The 23471-nt window shown below is 32.0% G+C and overlaps 1 protein-coding gene across 1 annotated transcript; it reads left to right on the top strand.

The window, feature by feature from the left end:
- The first annotated feature begins 33 nt into the window (after positions 1 to 33).
- LOC114397698 (PRA1 family protein A1-like) lies at positions 34 to 5503 on the top strand. The gene is made up of 8 exons (XM_028359874.1): positions 34 to 383; positions 1089 to 1129; positions 1214 to 1292; positions 2610 to 2696; positions 2773 to 2861; positions 2983 to 3054; positions 3144 to 3274; positions 5090 to 5503. Exons 1-7 carry the CDS (start codon positions 226 to 228, stop codon positions 3245 to 3247), a joined length of 630 nt encoding a protein of 209 aa, XP_028215675.1. The 5' UTR covers positions 34 to 225; the 3' UTR covers positions 3248 to 3274; positions 5090 to 5503.
- The last annotated feature ends 17968 nt before the right edge of the window (positions 5504 to 23471 follow it).

Here is a 23471-nt window from a genome sequence, read left to right as displayed (position 1 = left end):
TGACAAAACCAAACCCACGAAGGAAGACAAGTCAGAAAATAAAAACCCAAGCTTCATTTTTTTCCCTTCGTTCACTCTTTTCCAGTTTTCTACTTTCCTTCTTCTTCTTCCTTCCTTCACTCGTATATCACTTCCTTCCTCGTTTCGTTAACCTTCTAATTCAATCCATTCCTCACTTCCTTTTCAACCGAAGCTTTTCTCCGATAATCGCAGAGAGAAAGAATAATGGATTGGGGAAACGTAACCGCGGAGGATCTGATCGACGCGCTCCGCGAGGTCGATTGGTCGTCGCCGCCGCGCCCGCTGTCGGAATTCTTCTCGCGATTCACTGTTCCCAGATCTTCCTCTAAATGGAACAGCCGCCTCAAATGCAACCTCTACTAGTAACCTTCCCTAACCCTCTCAGAATTTCATCGCCATCTCACAACAATCCCATGCAGTTCTAAATTTTCTCCTTGTTTCTATCTTTTCGCCGAATTAGATGATCAGCCGAACGAAATTTCATTTCATTTCCTTTATCTTTTGTTTTTGTATGGATTTTTGTTTCCGTGATCTTACCTTTATTTTTTGCCTTATTTGGAGGTTTTACTGTTGATGACGTTATGGATTTGTTTTATTTTTGTTTTTAGGGTTCCGTGATGAATTTCGAGTTACGAGGATGTGATGATTAATTTTAGGATAGTGTTGTGTGTATTTAGGGATAAGTTGCTATTGACTTATTTTGCTATGGATTTTATCAGAGTAGAGAAATTTTAGGATTGAGAAATGATAGTGATATGATTGTGCTTTTGTTTGCCGCAGCTACCCAACCAACTACATCGTATTGTTTTTCTATTTTATTTTATTATAATTTTATCTTCCCCCATACCTTCGCATAGCGAAGAGCCTCTGGGCGATGGGGTATGAAGTTTTATAATTTTATCTTGTGCTCTTTCCGTGATGAATTTCGAATTACGAGGATGTGATGATTAGTTATAGGATAGTGTTTTTGTGTATTTAGGGATAACTTGTTATTTGACTTATTGTGTGCTCTGGATTTTATCAGAGTTGGGAAATGATACTGATGGTTTTGCTTTTGTTTGCTGCAGCTACCGGACCAACTACTTCATTTTGATTGTTTCTGTTCTCAGTAAGTGAGCTTGATGGATGCTGTTTATTCAAATTTTGATGTTTGGGGATGTGTTTGTCTCATTATCAACGTTTTGAATTGTAGTATTGGGTTTTCTTCGAAGACCGCTAGCTATTGTAGCTGCACTTCTTACGGCACTCAGCATTGCTTTTCTGAATGACAGGTAAGCAGTGTTACTGGCTATCTTTATATATCACAATAGATTGGTTTTGAAGTTTATTTGATTTTGCAAACATTTTGGTGTAAGGGCTGTGCTATTTAGGGGGAAGGTTTTGTATCAGTTTAGAACTTACGCATTTGATGCCATTTTTATTGATGTTAATCTGACTTCCTTGCTTGTGCAACAAACTTGCTTCAATTTTATGCTTTTTTATTCTTTTTCTTTTTCATTGTTAACCAGAGCCTCCAATCGCACTGTATAATAGTTTTCTATATTGAATCATCCTATTTACTTCTAGGCTGATACAATATAGATGCCATATTTTGTGAGGGTAGCAGTTTTAAGGAAATCCTGACCTGCTTTTGGCAGAATACTGAATAATACTCTTTGCAGTGTTCAATTGTTCATAGTATTTCCTTATGCAGAAACAAGGTGCTTATTAGAAGCCTAGGGTAAACTGGTAAAGTTTATATATGGGTTGGTATTCTAGATGATATAACTTGAATTTAATTGCAGTCTCAATCCCTAAAATGGATCCTGTCATAAAGCTAACATGGCATCAATTGCATGATAGTTTTACTTCTAGCTTTGGATATAGTACCTTTGTTGCTTGATTTGTGTAGCATGTTAATTTGTTCTATTCTGACAATGATCAACATAGTTTTACCATATATCTTTAGGAAGTACATCAATTTTTTCTTTTGTGGAATGAACCGAAAAATGAATAGGTTTTAATCTGCAGGATGGGAAAGGTTGGCATTGTAGGAAAGTGAGAGCTTTGATCAAATTTAGATTTTAGTATTTCAGTTATGTACATTTTATTTCTACTTGAGACAACTGTGTCAATATCTTTGTTCATGACTTGGATTGGATATAGTGAAAATTTATGTTCTCTACCACTCCACTAGTCTTGTATTTAGAGAGTAGCAATTTAAAATCATTTTTATAGGAGGCTGTGATATTATCATGGTTACCAAAAAGAGAAGAAAAATGAACTTGAAAGGGTTATTACTAGTTATAACTTATGACACAACTGTGGAGTACAATGGGCTTCTTTGAGGAGTTTTGAGTATGACTTTAAATATTTGACTATACTCAGATGATGGGCTATTATACAATTATTTTTCCTAATTAAGATTTACCTCTGGATAATTTGTAAAATATTATAATTTTTACACTCAATCCTGGGAATCTATAGAAGTCTAATAAAGTTTGAACTGTGAAATCTTCATTTAGTCAGCCCCAGTTATACTGTTATGGAAGTGCTTATTTTATCTTTTATATATTTTGCACATCAATTTAATTGGTAATGTTTTGCAGCTTTGCAGGTACCTTTAGTGAGAAGGTAACAAGAACAGTTAGGCAATTTTCACCACATTTAGCTGCCAAAATGAGACCTCCTCTCACGTAAGTATATTTGGTTGTTATTGTCTCTTTTGACTTTTGGAAGTTTATGCATGCTTGTCAATTATTTGAATTCCAGGCCTGTTATTCGTGGACGTCCATCATCCAAGAGAGCAATTTATATATGTGGCCGGCCGCGTTGGGTATTTGTCTTGATATTTTCTTCTGGTAAATAAAGTCTTTGAAACAGGGATTCTTTTAATCATTAATAATGTGGGATGTTCTGTCAATCCTTGCTACCAGTCCAATATTTTTTGATTCCAGTGATTCTTTCCCCGTTTTTCTGCAGCAAGTTTCTTTCTTTGGTTTGTTTCTGCTGGTCTCCTGACAGTTTTATGGGCTCTTGCTATTGGTCTTCTTGGTACGTTGCATACTGAGAAATTTTAATCTTTTAAATATTTTTAGCAACTATGAATTTGCTTTTGAGTTAATTTTTCTTGCTATTTTCAGCTACCATCCTGCATGCAAGCTTTAGAACACCTAACTTGAAAGCTCGTCTAAACACATTCCGTGAAGAATTTCGTGCAGTATGGCGCAATTATAGTGAACTGTAGCTTACATAAAATTTGTTGGACTTGGATGTAAGTGCTTTCTGCCTTAGAATTTGTACATATTAATATGCTTAACGATTTGGTGCTTATTTGAAAAGCTTGTAAAATGCATCTGTCCATTGAAGTGATTGAGAAACAGATCTATATCTTATAGGTGTTAGGTTGAATGTGTATCCTCTTAAGTTGCATATTTTCTGTCATCACATGATAAATTAATCTTATTCTCAATCAATATGTTCATAAATCTCATTCTCAATCAATATGTACTATCGGAACTTTCGTCTAACAAAATGATACATACATATTAGAAGACTGATTGTTTTTCTCTTTTTAAAGGTTAGTCTTGTTATAGATCTGTAAGCAATGCTTGTACTAGTGAGAATTAAAGCAATAACAGAAGCAGAAATACAAAAGAAGGTAGAAAAGGGAGATTAGGAGAGTAATTCCTATAATCTATTTTGGCAATGATTATGTGACAGGAGAGGTGCTGCCAATTGAGCTAGTTATGGAGAGGAGAGGGGGGTGAGTTGGAGGAGAGAGATAAGAAAATACCAAAAAGTCTGGAGGGGTGGTATGGTGAAAGCTTGGGGGACAAGAAGGCAGGAAAGATTTAAGGTAGTGAGAGGGTTAAGCCTATTATAAAGCTGGTGAGGTTCTATGAGGTCCATTGCAGAGTCTTCTTTTTTTCTTTGCATTCTTGGGATTTTTGAGATGCAGTTGAGCTCCCAGTTATTTCCTATTCATATTGTTGGATATATAGGGATGTTTCCAACCAATAATGTTATTGTCTTGGTTCTGTATCTTTAGCTTTATATGTTTTTATTATTATTATTTTTTTATTTTGTACATCCCCAAAGGCTTGTAAAACAAGCTCTCTTTACTAAATAGAATTCAGAGCAGTGTCTGAACAGGACACAAACAAGCTCTCTTTCTAGTAGTAAATATAAAGGTTAATTTTTTTTTAGTCCATGCAAATATAGAGATGTTCACTTTTAGTTCATCAAAGTTCAAAATAAAATCATCTCCTTTTGGTCCTCATTTATGAAAATGTGTCAGATGCGGTCCTTGTCTTTCACAGGAAAATTGTTCCTTTTTGGTCCCTCGTGTAGTCATTTATGAAATGATACATTTTCATAAATATTTTAGGGACTAAAAATGAACATTGCTTTATTTTAATTGGGAGGGCCTAAAAGTAAAAACATATTTAATCATAAACATATTCTATCTGTCTGAAGTTACTATCATGTTTCTTCCAATACGGTTGGGTGTATGTATGGTTTTAAACATTTAATAACATGCTTTTAGTATTTTAGCGGCATTAAAATGAAATAAGCTGTAAACTACCTTATGATCCCCTGAGATATGCACATTTAAAAATTGTACTCGATGTCTGTTTGCCTTATCTTTTGTATTTCATTTCACCACTTTTTATTTCTGTTTAACTTTTGTTCGTTTACTACAAAGGGTTTTTTCCTCCCCTCATTGGTGGCTGAAAAGAGGGGTCAGATGTCATGAATATGACACTTGACTTAATAATCTGATAATGAGTAAACCTGGGGAAGTATATGTTTCTTTTGGCTAGATTTTAGATTTCTCCAGGTTCAGGCTACAGAAACTTGGAGGTTTATCCGTTTATTAATTTGGAATCATGTTCTTCTTTTTGTCAAAAATATCTTACTACTTTAGCAGTGTCAGTTTTTGGAGTACAATTGTGATCTTGTGTCTTCTATTATGCATTTGATTTCTGGAAATAGCAACATTCTAACTTCTTGTTTTTGACATTATTTAGTTTTTCGTAATGCTGACACTGATTGCAGAACTGATGTGACATAAATGTTGTTTTAGGTGTTGCTGCTTTATTGTTGAAGTATTTTCTGTTAATTGGAATGGAACATTCCATGGCAAGCTGCCGACCATTGGAGACTATAAGCAGATTGTAAATTTTCAGGAATCTTGTTTTTTGTAAAGTACACTGTTTTCTTGTTTATGTCTAGCGGAAGCTTTGGAATATTGATACACGCTGTAACCTAGACATTGTCATAATTCTAGTTGCCAAAATTCTTAATTGCTCTGGACATTGGTGACATAAAATACTTCAATTTCTTTTATGTTTGTTATTAGTAGGTTTCATTTTATTTTGATATTGTGGTTGTGTTCTCTGGTAAAGATTGTAACAATGGTTGCTTGCATTGTATGATGCATGCATCTGAAGCAGTTTATTTTAGTAAGAAGTGGGATAGTAGAACTTCAATTCTTGCATCACATATATTATTAACTTTGAATTGCCTGTTAACTTTGTTTCAGATGCTGTTTGTTACTTTTTCTGTGTGCATATACAATCCTTAGTAAAACTGAGGACCATGTGTTTCTAACCTCATTGTGTAAATGTGGTCGGAGTATGCGTATGCCTCCGCTATAGTTCGTGTTAGAGATTGTCACTTAAATTGACTTCATAATTTTTTAATTTCTGATTTTATAAAATGTCATTCAGTTTATCCTTTTCATTACAATCTTCCATGAACAAGTTGATAATGTAATTCATTGCATGAAGTGCTTTTTTTTTTTGCTAGTAATGATTGGGGGGATCTGTTTCGAGCTTTATCTCAATGACAATTAGGGCCTGTTTGAGTACAGGTTGAAAATATTGAGCTTTTTTCGGAAGAGAAATTCTCAAAAGTTCTTCAAATTGTGTATCCAAACAGGCTTATAGCATCAAGGAAGATAATTTTCTTCTTTGCAATGAAAGGAGGTTGCAACGCTCTAAATGGGCTTTTGATTGGGGTTGAGTAAACTTTCATGAGACTAGAGAAGCCACGTCCCTCAAAACATTTTTAAAATTGCATTAAATTTCTTATAAAAAAGATTACACGTCTCCCTCAAATATTATCATTACAAATTAGTATATGACCACTAAAATTTTATGGTTAAGATCTGTTTGGAGAGTTAATATTGCCAACACGCAATACCTGTATATGCTTTGTAATTATTCCTATGGCTAAAACTATCAACTTCTGGTGCTACACTCAAAACTTAAACTACTAGTCGTGGAAAGCGAGGTGAAATGCTTGGTCTAGCTCAGATGGGGCCCTATTCTAGATAGTACCTTTCGCACCTTATGAGCCACGACCTCTATTAAAAATGGGATCATAGATTTTGGAACGATGGCTGTTTATTTTATTTGAAGGCCAGTGTTAACGTTAGTAATCACAGGTGAGTTGCATTAGAGGTAGTTGTGATTGATGGCCCTTTTAACTATAACCAATACTAGGAAAAAATCCAGAGAACTCTGAAGCAGGATACCTAGATGTTATATGATGTCCTTGTTTTGGAGGAAAGAAAAGAGTGAAACATTATATGTTTAAATATTTTTTTGTCCTTACAATTTAGTTTTTTTGTTATTTTTATCATTGTAATTTTTTTAATCATTATAAAATGTGATTGTTTTATTTTTTATTGTTAAAATGCTCTAGATAACGTTTATTTACTGTTTAAAACGTTATCTAAAGTACTTTAAAGATGAAAAATAAAAAAAAAAACACATTTTACAAGATCAAAAACATTTTTTTTTGCAAAGATGAAAATGATGAAAGTACTAAATTATAGGAATGAAAAAATATATTTTAAGTCTAACATTATTTTGTTCCTTGAAAGATCAGGAGCTAGTTATATTATTCCTTAATAAAATTACTATTTTTGTTTTGAAAGCTGAAGATGTAGATCAATTTAATTCCATCAAGCATTGAATTGATGTGAGAAAAGGTAAAAATAATAATTTCCATCTTTGAAGAATTAATGTGACCCATCTCAAACTTTTCAGAAATTAAAACAGTATTTTACTTTGAATAAATATGTATGGCCCATATTACACTCAAAATCAACGCGTGGTGAGTGAATAATTATTATGTTATTATTGGTTCTGAGTTGGTATGAAATCATCATAATTTTTAATAATTTTCATATAAGATGGTTATAAGAGCTTATAAATTCTTTTGATTAACTTATAAGGTATTTTAATCAAAATAAGTTTATTTGATACATAATTTTATTTTATTATTTTTTATAAGCTACGTAACTTATTTGAAGTAGCTTATGAAAAATAAACTAGTTTAAAAGTTTTTTTTCTCAATTTTATCTTTATTATTTTATTTAAAATTTTGTTTTATCATTTTATTCAATTTAAAAATCCTCTTATCCTTTTTTATTATTTAGAGAACTTCTTTTATTTAATTTACCATTCTTACATGCACACAATAGTCAACTCGTCATTGTTACGTATCATTCTATAAGATTAGAAATTATTTGAATTATATCAATTTTATAATTATTTGGTGATTTTTTATTTATATGATCTAATTTAAATGGAATTTCAAATATATATGATTAATTTTAAATAGAAGATATAATTTGTATCATATTTTGTAGTAATGTAAGTTAGAAACACATAATCCAAGTTATTTTTGTATAAAAAAATATATTTAAGAATATTATAAAGAAAAAACACTTTTTATTTTTTGTTTTAAAAATAATATTATTAATAAAGTATTTAAATGTAAGAAATGATTTAAAAAAATATAATTTTAATAAAATTTATTTCATTTAATTTTACTTTTTTGAAGAAAAAAAAAAAAATTAGTTTAAACAATATGAGTAAAATCATTAAATCTTTACCATCTTCTTATGATACAAAATTTAAAAGTTATTATTCTATTTTTTAAGGAATATAAGTTATTAAAAATAAATTCAAATGTAAAAAATATTAAATATTTTTTTACATTATTTGATATTTATTCGTTAACTTCTAGTTTAATTTTAATTTATAACTTATAGGCTTCAAGCTAACTTATTAATTAATTTTATCAAACAAAACAGTAATTAAACATTATCAGGTCAAGATTGATAAGGGCCTCCTTGCCTAATAGTTTTTTTCGATCTTTCCCACGGTGTTATGGCCTCCGAGGTTCATATATTATATACATACAAATGGAGTTAAAAGATAGACTTGACGAAAAAAATGAGAGAGAGAGAAAATTGTAAGTTGGAATTCTCTCGTTAACAAACTAATAACTAATATTTATTTATTGATAAAAAAATAAAAATAAATTACGTGCCCGCCAGTTGCCATGTCAACACATTGAACCAGAACCTCTCTGTCAGCTTATTATAGGTTGCGTTTTTAATTATTTTACTATGGAAACTTCTTTCATTTCATTCTCTAGAAGACAAGATGTTGGCTTTTGCTGGTCCTATTAGTAGTAGACTTGGAGGAATTTTAGGTCCACGACAACAACTTCAACTTCTATAATTAATATTTCTATCCACAAATCTAAAGCATCAAATTATTAAGTCACTTGCCAATATATTTGACATTTTTTAAATCTGAAACAAATTTATAAAGAGATAAATTATTTTTTTTCTTTTAATCAATAAATTATATATTTCAAATTTCATTTTAAATTCTATAAATTTACCATCTATATAATTTACTTTTAACCTTATAAATTTAACATTTTTTTTATATTTCATAGTTTTTTTAAAATATTTTCCAAAACATGGAAATAAGAAATACAATAATTTTCAATATATAGAAAATTATTTTATAAATCTCAAAAAATGAAAAAAATACATTAATATAATTAATACAGATTTAGTACTGTTTGTTTTAATTGATTATAAAGTTATCCTCACAAGTTCTAATTATAATATTTGAATAATATTTATTTAATATAATTTTTTTGGGTTCCATTATTGTACTTAAATTTTCTTTATATGAATAATATTATAATAAAAATGATCCAAACCCTTACTACCCTTACTACATTCAATAAAGGTATTTTAATATTTTATTTTATTTATTTATATTTCTGTGGTTATAAATTTGTTTATTATTTTTAATCATATTAACAAAATAAACATATTTTTTAAAATAGTAGGAGACAATATATCAAAATTAAATTCTAAAATCATAGGAGACAACATACTTTGATGCTAAAAGAAGAAAGTTCTCTCATCTCTCCCGTCTTTTCAAATAACAATCACAACCCATAATTTAAGTTTTAACAAAATTAATATCTCTTATTTGTTTAATCAATTAACACATAGCCCCACAACACACGTTAATTGCTCTCTGTTAATACTAAAATCCACATGCAGGACATCTTCCGAAACTCTTTACCTCACGATTCCTTAGGATACAGAAACAATTACGTAACAGAAGAGCTATATGCATGGTGCATTATTGGATATATTTGGATTCTCAACAATTCTGTTCCATATCGTTGGTAAAGTACTTGCCTTTTCTTTACATTTTTCTCCTTTTTCTTTTTTATTATGTGGTTTTTCAATTTTTAGGAAAGAAATTAATATTCACATCATAAATAAAATAATATCAGAGTTTTAAATGATTTTTCTTAAATGTTATCTCTTATAATAGGGGTGAATATTTTTGAAATATAAGTTAAGGGAACCTCAAGGAAATGTCAGTGGACTTTTTCCATGATATAGTTACCAAGAAGTAACCTTTATTTTATTTTTGTTCCAACATAAAGTACGAAAAAAGCACTAGTACGTGGTTGAATAAAGTCGAATAACAACTTTTTGTGATCATGGGCATCGTCACGCGGAGATGAGACTGGCTTATTGTCTAAACTCTAAAGCCAGATTGTATACTTCAAAAAAAAAAAAAAAAAAGCCAGATTGTATGTTTGCTTAGGGGTGAGGAAAATAAAGAGAAAAGGAAATTAATATAAATAATGATGTATTCTTTTTTGGTTGAAAAAGAGTAAAAACAGAAAGAAAAAAAATTAGAAATGAAATTTCAAAATATCTCTTCTTGTACTTTCTCTTGTATTCAGTTTTTGTTTATCATGCTTTCCTTTCCATGAAACATACCCTAAATATTTTTTTAAAAGATATCATTAAGTCCAAAAGTAACCACTGACCATGAACGGCGTCTTCCTTTTGTTTACTACTATTTTATTTTCCTTTCTTTTCTTAAATTAATAAGTTGGCAATAAAGATAAATTAGTGCAATACACCATTATGTATTCTTAGAGCATAAGAAAGGTGTATGGAATTAGAAAGGTAGGCAAAAGGCAAGGGTTTAGTAAACCACATAAAGGCTACCACTAATAGATCTTCTAGTCGAGGAATTATCATAAAAAAGACTTCCACTTAAGCAAGAAATCCAAATCTATAACATGAAAAATGTATATAGAGAATCCATGTCAATTCAATTTTTTTTAGTTTCTTATTTTTTACTATTAATTAAAATTTAAAAGCTGATACTTTGGTTAAAAAAGGTTAATAATTAATTAAGAAAGAATGTTACTTTGGTGGGAGAGGTCATTTTTCAATTGGAAACACAGAAAAAAAACCGGCAAAGGAGACAAATAGATGCGACTCCTCACGCGACTTCTTTCATCGTTTGACTCCGTATGAATAAAATCTTATTGCTAATTTTTCTCGCGAGTTTCAAAAAAAAAATTTCTATTTTTTTTTTTTGTGACAAAATCTTATTGCTAATTAAACATATGTTTTTAAACCATTGGCATTCACATTTCTTCATATAAATTAAAACCCTTTTTTTTGTGACAAAAAGGGGTTAGGTCCCATTTAAAGGAAACCCTTAAAACCTTTTAACCTTGATCAAAAGGTTATAATCATAGTTAGATTCCCCGAAAGCATGCATTTATGCTAAATATGACTTTTAATTAGCAAACACAACAAATAAATTTGTGGCTTTAAGAGAGTATGAGAGGTGGAAGATCCTGCAAACTTCACACAGGTTGGCCCATGTTATTTCAGACTCTTTCAAGCTCATACCATGTGCGACACCATGTCTCACTCAAACCTCTTATCATCATTATCATCATCCCAGTTGATACCATTATTCTCTTCCCCCAAAGGGATACCATGCCATAGCATACATACCATGCAACCTATGCTAATTAATATCTCATGTCTCAACTAGCATCATATTATTAATGGAATTTATGATATTAGTTGAAGAAATTAAGGAGCTAGCTGAGGATCCAAGGCAGAGAGATAGCTAGGTTTGGGTGATTAATAAGAAGGAAAATTAAACTAATGGAGCATTACTTGAGCTGGGCACAGGCTTTGGCTTCAGCATGGGGATTCATGTTGGTGGTGGCTCTTATGTGTTGTTGCCTCAGCACCAAACCGAGACAAGATAGTGATATTATCTCTGGTAACGGTGGTTGCACTTGCGACGGTGGTGGCCACGCTTGTGTTTGATTTTTATTTTCTTCATATATTCAATTAATTATCTCTCTCCCTTTAGGCATAGAAGTCACTTCCATATTTTTCTGTAGTGGTATAGTTCGTTTGGTGTTAGAGTATATTTGAAGTATATATCTGATTAATTTAGTGTTATTTTTTTATTTATATTTTTGCTTTTGTGATTTTGTTCATTTTTTAGTATAAGATATAAAGACTTGGTAGTAGTATCTGACGTGCTTATAATTGCGTGGGGGGCTCGCAGATGATTTTGCAATTTAGTAACATTCAGATTATTGAATGATATGTAGAAGACTTGCAGATAAATGCACATACAGTGTTCTAAATTTGAGCTTTCCAATGTGGGTTTTATTGTTAGTGTTTTATCTTTTTCCTTACCACTTTCCTTTCTCCGTTAGTTCCATACAGTTCATAGTTTTCCTTTGTAATTGTTATGAATACAACAAGGAGGAAACTCAAAGCTGAAAATATCGAGGTGATGCTTAAATAAATTTCTCCACATATATTTATAGGAAAAGGAGATATAATAAAAGTGAAATGAATTGAATTTCTATCGGAAACAAAAATCAACTTATGTGCATAGTTGAGTTTTTAGAAAGATTAAATGAGAAAAAAAAATAAGTGTACAAGTTAATTCTAACTTGGGAGAAAATTTTAATTCATTTTTTTTATAAATATTTGGACAAATTTAGTGTCCTATCCTAATTTTGAGAATCCATCTTGCTAGACACTTTCGAGTGAGTACTTTCTTAATTACTCTTTTTGTCAACCTGCAATATTGTTAGGTAGAAAAATTGAATACATTACAGCTATGCAAATACTTTTTTCAACGAAAAGAATGTCGACTAGGTTTTAAAGCTTAAGATTCACTCTTCCAACTTTTTTTAGGAGAAAGATGTGTATTCAATGAAAAGGAACAAAAGTGGCATCAAGTCTTAAATCATCTTCAACAATATTCAAAATTTGAGGAGCAACCTCTTCAATCCAAACAAAATCATTAATAAAAAAAGCTAATCTATCTAGAGAATTCACAGCTCTATTAAAAGGTCTGAAGAATCCTAGTGTAGCACATGGGCATAGTCATGAATGATTCCATCGAAGTAGCTATAATCAGCTGAGGATCTATCTTTCCAAGCAAGGAATAATCTCCGGCAATCAGTTTCAAAGATGGTTAAGGGGAGAAGCAGTGAATGAGCAGTTTCAATGGCCTAACGAAAAGCCATAGCCTCCCTAATATGAGGCTGGAAAATAAGGCAGGATCTTTGCAGCTGCTGCAAGGACTTCTCCATTGTTGTTTTTGAAGATAACTCCAAAGCTTGTACCTCTCCCTTCCTTAATGGATGCATCAAAGTTACCCTTGATCAAGCTTGTCCTTGGCTTTTCCCACTTCCTTATATTCTTCGTGGTATTGGATGGAGGTTGTTTGGGGTCACTAAGGTTGCAACCATACTCAAGAAAATCGAAATAGAATGTCATTTTTCTTTTTTGAAAACCCAATCATTTCTACCTTGGTTTCTGGATTAAGGATTTGCATATTTGAACAAAACCATTATGCAAATGAAAAATCATCTCTAATAGAAAAGAGGCCACCAAGAGGAGAAGCAAACTAGATTCTTCTAACCATTTTGCATATCAGAAGGGCATGGGCAACATTTTGGGGGAGAGACCACATATGGGGCAAACGTTCTCCACATGCACTCCCAGCTTCTAAAGATTTGTCATAACTGGGATGATGTCTTTGCAAGCTCTCCAAGCCAGATTTTTACTCTTTGGAATTGTAGGGATCTTCCAAAGTTTCTGCCAAAGATCACCCGAGACCGAGCTAGAGGAAGGGACATGATCTAAGATTCTGCTCCCTTCAACATGGTATCATGATTTGATCTAATAATGACCATCTTCAAAATGTCTCCAAATGAGTCTACCCCGACGAGATGTTAGAGAAAAGGTATAGAGAATATTTTTGAGCTAATGTGACTTGGGACGAGATTATGAAACAATACTAGAGTCCCATTGTCTAGTAGTCTGGTTAATAAGATCTACTACAACTAAGTTTTGCTCATTGGGATCCAAGCCCTCAAGATAAGGAAAAATCGATAAACCTGGAACCTAATTGTCATCCCATATTATGATTGATGCTCCATCCCCAATCCGCCAAAGTGTCCCATCTACTAGTAGATCCCTAGCTGAGAAAATACTACTCCTAGATTAGCTAGGTCTAAAATGTTTCTTTGCATAAAGGGGAAGAGTATTTGGTAAATACTTGGCTTCGAGAATTTGAGCAACAACTATGTTATCCATTTGAATAAGTCTCCACATTTTTTTTGCTACCAAAGCTTTGTTAAAATCTTTGATCTTTTTGAACCCTAAACCACCATCTTTTTCAAAGAGGGAGAGCTTCTCCCAAGATAGCCAATGCATCTTCCATTTGCCTGGGTCCCCTACCTAAAAGAATCTAGCAACCATGGAATCAATCTCATTCATAGGGAGGAGAAAACAACTCTAATGTAGGTGGGAATGGACTGAACCACCACCTTGATATTCTTCCAGACTCGTTCCTTGACAAATTGGAATACCTGGGTTTTGGACTTTCTTATAAGAGAAGGTAGACCTAAATACTTGGTTTAAGATCCCACCGCCTTTACACCCAACATCATAGTTAGCTCATTATATCTAGTAGTCAGAACATTTTGGCTAAAGGAAATTTTAGTTTTGTCATGGTTTATCTTCTGGCTTGAAGCTTTCTTATATACTTAGAAAAGATGAGCAATGTGGAAGCCTTCTTTATAAGCAGCCTGAGAAAAGATGATGTTGTCATCAACAAATAAGAGATGAGAGATAGGGGCAACTTGGTTACAAATGCTAATACCATGAAGATTATGATTTTCCAAGGATCTAGAAAGCAAAGCTGAAAAGGACTCAGCACACATAATGAAGAGATAGGGGGCGAGAGGATCCCCCTGTTTCAAACCCCTAGAAGGCTTCAAATTTCTAGTAGGAGCACATTTGATAAGGACCAAAAAGGTAGCAATGGAGACACACTTCATGATTAACTTTGACCATTTAAAGGAAAAGCCCATGAATGATAAGATACATGCAAGGAAATTCCATTCCACTATGTCGTAGGCTTTGGACATATAGATCTTCAAAGCCATATAGCCCTTCTTGCCACTATGCTTTGTCTTCATCAAATGGAAGATTTCAAAGGCAGCCAAGGCATTACCAGAAATTTGTCTTCCAGGAACAAAAACACTCTGATTTTGAGACACTACATCAGAGAGGATTTGTTTGAGAAAATTAGCTATGGTCTTGGTGATGAGCTTGAAAATGACATTGTATAGGCTAATCGGTCAAAACTGGCTTGAATGATTGAGCCTTTTCACTTTAGGGATCAAAGTAATATAAGTCTTGTTAAAACTAGTGGTATCCCCTTCATTATTCAGGATCTGCAAAACAAGCCTCGTGACATTTGCTCTTATTAGGTTCCAAAAAGTTTGATAAAAAAGAGCAAGAGTTTTGTTTGGGCCAGGAGCTTATGTAGGGAACATTCACTTAAGAGCTTGGAACATTTTCTCAATTAAAAATTCCTTCTCTAGAAACTGAGACATCTAATTATAATATATTTTTTGCACTAAGGCCACCGCATCCTCCACATAATAAGTGTTAGAAGCAGAAAACATATTGGAGAAATAGTTAGTTATAACATTTCTCACATCTTCAAAATCACAATGGACAACACCATTATCATTAGTTATGGAAAATATATAATTTACCTTATTTCTCTTAGAGGTCTTTCTATGGAAAAAATATGGAAGCAATGACTTCCAAGATTATTTTGATGATGCCAAAGAATCAAGAGTTAAGCAAGTTCCAAAGAATCAGGAGTCAAAAAGCTTCAAGAATCAAGTTTCAAGATTCAAGATTCAAGAACAATCAAGTTTCAAGAATCAAGATTCAAGAACAATCAAGATCAAGATTCAAGAATCAAGAGAAGACTCAATCAAGATAAGTACTAAAAAAGTTTTTCAAAACATTGAGTAGCACAAGAATTTTTCACAAAATCTTTTACCAAAGAGTTTTACTCTCTGGTAATCGATTACCATAAGGTAGTAATCGATTACCAGTAGTCAACATTGTTTTTAAAACTGATTTACAAAGCTGTAATCGATTACCATAATCATGTAATCGATTACCAATGTTTTAAAATGTTATATTTCAAATTTTAAGAGTCACAACTAGTGATAAAACATTTTTAAATCATTTTTAAACTTGTGTAATCGATTACACAATACTTGTAATCGATTACCAGTTTTTTAAATTTTTTTATTATCAAAATTTAAATATGAAGAGTCACATCTGTTGATGTGTAATCGATTACACCTTGATGGTAATCAATTACCAGTGATTGATTTCGAAAAATAAATTTCCAAAAGTCACAATTCTTAAAGTGACTTGTTTCTGAAGATTTTTTCAAAAGTCACAACTTTTTAAGTGACTAGTTTTCAAAAGAGTCACAATCTTTAAAAAGTGACTAGTTTTAAAGAAATTGCCAAGAGTCATAAACTTTAACTTGAATCATCAAATGATTATAAATATGTGACCATGACATGAATTTTATAACAAGTTTTTACAGAACTTTCTAACTCATTTCTCTTCATCTTTCAACAAGTTTTTACTGAAATTTTTGATTCATTTCTCAACTTCTTTCTAAGAGTTTTTGTTCAATACTTTTTCTTCCTAGAAAAGTTCATTGTTCAAAAACTTGTACTATTCTTCTTCATTCACTTCTCCATTTTCCAAAAGAATAGAAGGACTAACTGCCTGAATTCTTTTGTGTCTCCCTTCTTCCTTCCAAGAGAATTCAAAGGACTAATCGCCTGAGATATCTTTTGTTTCCCCTTATAAAGATTCAAAGGACTAACCGCCTAAGAATTCTTTGTCTTAACATATTGGAGGGTACATCTTTTGTGGCACAAGTAGAGGGTACATCTACTTGGGTTATTGTATTGAGAACAAGAGAGGATACATCTCTTGTGGATCAGTTCAAGTGGAGGGTACATCCACTTGGTTTTTCAAAGAGAACAAGGGAGGGTACATCCCTTGTGGATCTTTGGCTTGTAAAGGATTTTACAAGGTTGAAAGAAATCTCAAGAATCGTTGGTTGCTTGGGGACTGGATGTAGGCATGGATTGTGGCCAAACTAGTATAAATCTTGTGTTTGTCTTCTTCTTCCCTACACTCTTTAATTTCCGCTGTGTACTTTTAATTGCCGCTTTTACTTTTGGTTAAGTTTCTGTTTCTGTTCTTTACTTTCTTAATTTAGTAGTAAAATCCTTGTTGAATCTAGTAACATTAAGAAGGATAAATTTTTAATTAGTCAAGACACATTAATAATTAATTCAACCCCCTTTCTTAATTATTCCGAGGCACTCGATCCAACAAAAACTTGGAGTTTTTGTCTCCATGTTTGAACCAGGAAACCCTGGACCTTTGATCCCAATAAATCTCCTCATGCTCCAAAAGCTCATCCAATTTCTTTTGAGTTTTGTGGATCAGGAGAAGGATCTAATTTGTTTGTGGTTTCGATTAGAGAGCACTCAACTTTTGCTTGAGAGCCTTGATCCTCTTAAGAAGCTGACCAAAAGTCCTATCTCCCCATTCTTCAATGTTCCCACTAACCCAATGGATATTAAGGATTGCATCATCTCCTTTAATCAAACAACGTTGAACAATATTCTGACAACCCTCCTCTTTTCAATCCAGAGCTACTCAAATTGGTAGAGTTTTGGTCTAGATCTGTTCTTCCTCTTCGATTGATGGGAAGAGCTATAGGAGACAAAAATAGGATTATGGTTAGACCTATAGCGAGGAAGAATAAAGATTTATACATGAGGCCAAGTATCTCGCCATGCATCTGTAGCAAGAGCCTTGTCAAGATGTTGTTAGGTATTATCAACATTTGTCCTCATGTTGGACCAAGTGAACCTATGCCCAACAAACATCAGGTCATGCAGGTGGCAATCAAACATAGCAGAATGGAACTTCAAAATGCTAGAGAAATCAACTATAGCTCTTCCTTGCTTGTCTTCTAAAGAGAGAATCTGGTTGAAATCCCTTATTACAATGCAAGAGGTATCGAAACCAGGGTAAAGACATGAAAGAAGTTTCTAGGAAAGGTGTTTATTTTGGGATTTCGAAAAGCTATAGAAGGTAATTAAAGATGAGCTCCCACTCATGGCATGAGAATACTTTGTAGAGATGTGGTTTTGGGAGAAATTCATAATCTCCACCACCAGAGTAAAGTGCTATTACAAAAAGAGACTAATAAACCCATATTTGACTATATTTTGATGTGAATTTTCATGTTATATTCATGCATTTTGATATATTTTATTTGGCAAAACTCACGGTTTAGTGTATGTTTGTGAAAGATAGGTGCTTAAGAGGTTTCACATGAAAAAACCTAAATATCATGAATTTTAGGAGCTAATCAGAAAACCACAATCATGGTAATTTTCTATGACTGTGATAATTTTGTACATGTGTGACAATTTTGTATGATCACGTGATAAATGTCAAATTTACCGGATTTTCATATGCATTTTGTGACGTTTATTTGACATTTTAGTTAACTTTAGGCCTTGTTTTGAATCAAATTAGCTATAAATTCAATTTTTACTTTGTCTTAGATAGAATTTTATGTTTTAGTTATTTTTAATGAATTTTTGATAGTTTTTCAACAAAATAGGTCATTTTGACCAGAGCTCTAGAGGTCCAAAATCAACATAAAGTTTTGGAAGGAGAAATTGCAAAAATTGAAGACAAAAGCTAGGATATCAAGAGCAACATATTTTTCAAGGATAAATCAATTGAAGAAGAAGATAATTACTTGAATTAATTAGAGATATTATTTATTTGTAATTTCTTGGGATTATCTCCTTAGTTAAAACTAGCTACAATTATGTAAATGATGTTAGGCATTCAACATAACAAGTAAAAGTTCCGAACAATTCTTAGAATTATATTTTAGACTTTCACCTACTAGACACTTTTATTATTCCATTAGACACTCTAAGTTTCATTATATTATTTGTATGAGTGTAAATTTTATTATATTGTAAATATCTCTTACCTTCTAGGTAGTTAGTAAAAATTCTGAACTTGGAAAATTCAAATAATATCTACCATGAGATTTGATTGATATTTCACTTCTATCTAAAATTTTAATTTCAATTTTATCTTATATATATATATATTATCTAATTGATTGTAATTTTCAATTTTTTTTATTTACTAACATAACTTTTGTAATTATCTTATAAATATTTTTAGCATTTAACTTTTCCTTCCCTAATTACTCCTAATTTTCAAATAACATGAAGATATATTTTCAATTTTCAGTTTTTAAATTTTTATCTTTAATTTTCAGATTTTTCTTTCCCTTTTATTTTCAAATTTTTGTGAATACAAGTTAGATATATATCTTTTATTTTTTGTTTTTAATATATCTTTACCAACTAATATAATTTAGAATATTAGAGTAGTTATCTTTAGTTTTTGTTTTCAGATTTTATAAAATTTTAAATATATATATATATATATATATATATATATATATCTATTAGTATATATATGTTAGATTTTCTAATTATAGTAGTTTTATTTTTAAGATTTTATTTTCCTTTTATTTAAAGTATTTTCAAAAAATCATAAAAATATATATCTTTTTATTTTTCTGTTCATTGTAGGATAATTATTTTTTTAATTTTCAGATTTTATTTATCTTCTAGTGTATATAATTTGTAAAAAACTAAAAATAAATATATCTTCTATTTTTCGTTATCTTTTTCCTTAATTAAAATGTTAACTATTCCTTAAATAAATCTAGATATAATTAGCATTTTAATTTTCATATTATATCTCTTATATAATTTTTTTTTGAAAATTTTAATTAAAAATATATCTTTTATTTTCTGATTTTTAAATTTTAGTACTTAGGATATTTATCTTTGATTTTCAGATTTTAATATTTTCCCTTTTTAGTTAATTTTTCAAAAATTTAATAATCTTTTTATATCTTTTATTTTCTATTTAAATTAATTAAACTGATCACTCAACTCACACCTATTCCAAGTTTCTATTTTATGCTTACATGCTAGGTACAAGAAGCAAAATGATCGTTCTAACTCCTTTGAATCTTGAAATCGAAAGCACTTTTCAAAACTAAAGGTTTCACGTACCAAGAAGAAACTATTCGAAGAAGGATCCTCTTCAAGCTCATCAACCAAAGCAACCGAAATAGACAATGAAGGAATGGAGGAAGTAGAGCAAACCATGGCGAAATTAGCAACTGGTCAAGGAACTGACGTGAACCAATCCATTAGACCACCAAACATTAGGGACAACCAAATCAATTTCCCATCATGGGTCCACAATAACCTCAACCAAAACCAATTCATGGGAGCAAGCATCAAGGACCCGATGCTCATCTCACAAGATTTCTACAATTATGTGTATCGGTAAGGCTGTCAGGTATTAACAATGAACATATTAAACTCTTACTCTTTCCCTTCTCTTTGGGGGAAAGTGTAGCCGATTGGCTTAACTCGCACCCACATCATTCACTAACCACATGGGAGAAAGTCAAATACAAATTCCTCAATCACTTCTTCCCTCAATCAACTTCAAACAAGCTCCAACCGAATTGCTAAGGAGTTTCCATTGTCATGGATACAACCAATTCATTCAAATTTCAATGTTCATGAAAGGAATCATCAATGATTGTAGGAGGATGATCAATGCACCGGCCGGAGGAAACTACCTCAATAAAACCACCACTCAAGTGAAGACCATAATTGAAGATTTGGCGGCTAGTGAGAGAATTGTAGAAAGAAACCAGTCAAATCCCCCAAAAGGTATGTATGAACTTAATGTTCAAGATAACCCTTTAGCTCTTCAACAAAAGATGTAGGTGCAAATAGAAGCAATGGCTAAGGCAATCCAACAAATCCCGCAACAACTCCAGGGGTCCATCTCAAAGAAACCCAAAGAAGTGTTCATGTGTGAAGAATGCGGAGGACGCCATCAAACATCAAAATGCACCGAGGTACCAACTGAGGAGGTTAACCACATGGCAGGACAACAATGATTGTACAATAACTTTCAACAAAGAGGTTTACAAAACATACATGGAAACCACAACCAACCGGGAGACAACAAATCATAACAAAATTTATGGGACTGCACCACAAAGTTGGAAGAAGCTTTGACCAAACTCATCGAAGTGGTCATCACCTACCACAAAAACACTGAAGCTAAGATCAAAAGCAGGAGACTCAAATAGGGTAGTTGAACAAACAATTTCAAGCCTCTTCAATTGGCTTTTCCATAGCCATTGAGGAGAACCCAAAGGGCCATTGCAGGGCTATTATCTCCACCATAGAGACTCGAATAAAGAAGAAGAAAAAGGTAGAAGAAAGCACCATGCTAGATAAAGAGATGAAAGCACAAGCCAACCCTTCAAACCAAGGTATGCAATCCTCACTTAATCTTCCATTGTTTAATTTTAGCAAGCTAAGCATCCATAAGCATGGAGACGATGAATGGATGACCAAATTGGAGAAATAAATGGAGATGCTATAAGGGAATAAGGAGGAAACACCTATTGAAAAACTCACATGGGACGTGCTACATCGAGTAAGACCCACAAAACATTTGGAGGATAGGGGATGTTTTACCATGCCCATCACATTGGGAAATCTCTCTATCGACCATGCCCTACTTGACTTAGGTGTGAGTTGCAACCTCATGCCTCATTCTTTCTTAGAGAATATTGGTCGCCTTAACCTAAAGCCCACCAACATGACTTTACAATTTGCCAATGCTTCTTAAAAGAAAACACTATGGAAAGCAGTAAACGTGACAATAAAGGTAAACCATTTTACATTTATAACTGATTTTTTTGTCATGGATATAGAGGAGAACCAACAAGTTCCCAACATGACTCTACTACATTCAAGGCATTGAAGATTTTCCCAACAAATCGGCTCATCAACAACACCATTATATAGCACCTTGACAATCCACATGCCATACATCAAACTATTGATGTTAAATAAGCTCTTACTGGGAGGCAACCCAAATTTCTAACTCTTACTTTTTACATTACATTCATTTAGGATAGTTTTAAGCTTTAAGTTTGGAGTTAAAAAAAAATGTCACTTAGTAGCATAACACTAGCTTGCATTTTTGAGTTTTGTCCATTATGTGCAGCTTTATTAATGGCCAGCTCATTTGGAGGACCATGTACTCACTGTCCAGGGAGGTGGCGAGGTTGTAATGGATAAGAGGAGATGTTAAGGGATCTTCAGCCCTAAGTGAAGCCTTCTCTACCCCTCTCTTTTACTTTTTTCTAATTTTGCTTTATTAGCTTAGTTGTTTAGTATATGTGTGGTAGTTTAAGAATATGTTTATTATTAGGAAGATAAGAAAACACAACTGATTAAGAAGCATCACCATTTTATTGCAAACCCACCATAAAATAAAAACAAATTTTTGTGCTTAAATCATTCTTTGTGTGGTTGGACTTAAATGCTGAAAGTGAAAACCATTGATTTTTCTTGATTGAGATGTGTAATGAGTTTTATATGAAAAGCTGAAAGCAAATAAAGCGACTTGTAAACCTAGTCCGGTGAGTGAGTGATCCTTATAATGATACAAATATATATTGAGAGCTACTCTTATTTCACTTAGAGTAGACTTTAATTGAATCTCTTGTAGATTGATTGCAATTGTATGCATTGAAATGATCAGAACCATGTTTGCATGTTTAGCCAAGAGCCAAAAATCCTACCCTACATTGTTTATCCCTTGCACTTTGAGTTTAATTGATTTATTCTTTTCTAATTACCTAACCTTGAAATTTATATGTTTATATATCCAATACTACCCTTAACTTAAAGGATAGGAGAACATAGGTCTAAGAATTGGGAAAAGTTTTAAGTTTGGAGTTGCAATGCACCACTCAAAGGGAACAAAATAAAGGGTACCAACAAGCTATCATGTGAGCAATGGTTGAAAGTATTATCCTCATTCTCTCTTGTAAAGTATTGAAAAAGGAAAAATCTAAAAAATAAAAAAATAAAGAAAAACAAGAGAGAAACAAAGTAAAGAAAAAATAAAAAATTGAGGACAAAGTAAAGTACATATGAAATTGAAAATCTCAGGTTCCAAGGATTGGTAGGAAGTGAATGAAAATCCAATGAATAGACTAAATGCTTTCTTTCCTTTGAATTACTTTTGAATATCTAGAAAAACCTATTTTCCTTGTTAGCCAAGCCCTATTACAAGCCAAGAAAGTCCTTAGTGATCTTTTCATACATTTGATGTGTTGATTAACTTGAGATGAAATTCAAAGTTGAACTGTGGTGTCTTAAGTTGTGAATTGAGTGAAACACTTACCCAAAGCTAAGTCAAAAGCTTAAGAGTGAAACACTTATTGTGAGGACAAGTTGCTATGCCATTCAATTTTATTGTCATTCTTGTTGCATATTTCTAACATTGCATTTGATTTGGTAAGGCTAAAAAGTTGAATGTGGGCACCACAATTAGTTGATTGAAGCACATTAACAAAAAATTGTTGAATAAAGGGGAATGCAAGAAGAGTGTCTATGTAAGATTCATTGTGTATCCTTAATCTTTAGTTTTAATTTGTCTTTTGTTTTTGAGTCTTAGTTTAATTTTTTTTTTGAGTCCATACTTTTTTTAAGTAGTTTTTACTATTTTAGTAGTTTTAGTTAGTCTTGCTTAAGGACAAGCAAGGTTCTAAGTTAAATTTATCGGATTTTCATATGCATTTTGTGACATTTATTTGACATTTTAGTTAACTTTAGGCCTTGTTTTGAATCAAATTAGCTTTAAATTCAGTTTTTACTTAGTCTTAGGTAGAATTTTATGTTTTAGTTATTTTAATGAA

Source organism: Glycine soja, chromosome 18 (genome assembly GCF_004193775.1).
Source record: "Glycine soja cultivar W05 chromosome 18, ASM419377v2, whole genome shotgun sequence".
Lineage (NCBI taxonomy): Eukaryota > Viridiplantae > Streptophyta > Magnoliopsida > Fabales > Fabaceae > Glycine > Glycine soja.
This window is presented reverse-complemented; position numbering and strand designations above follow the sequence as displayed.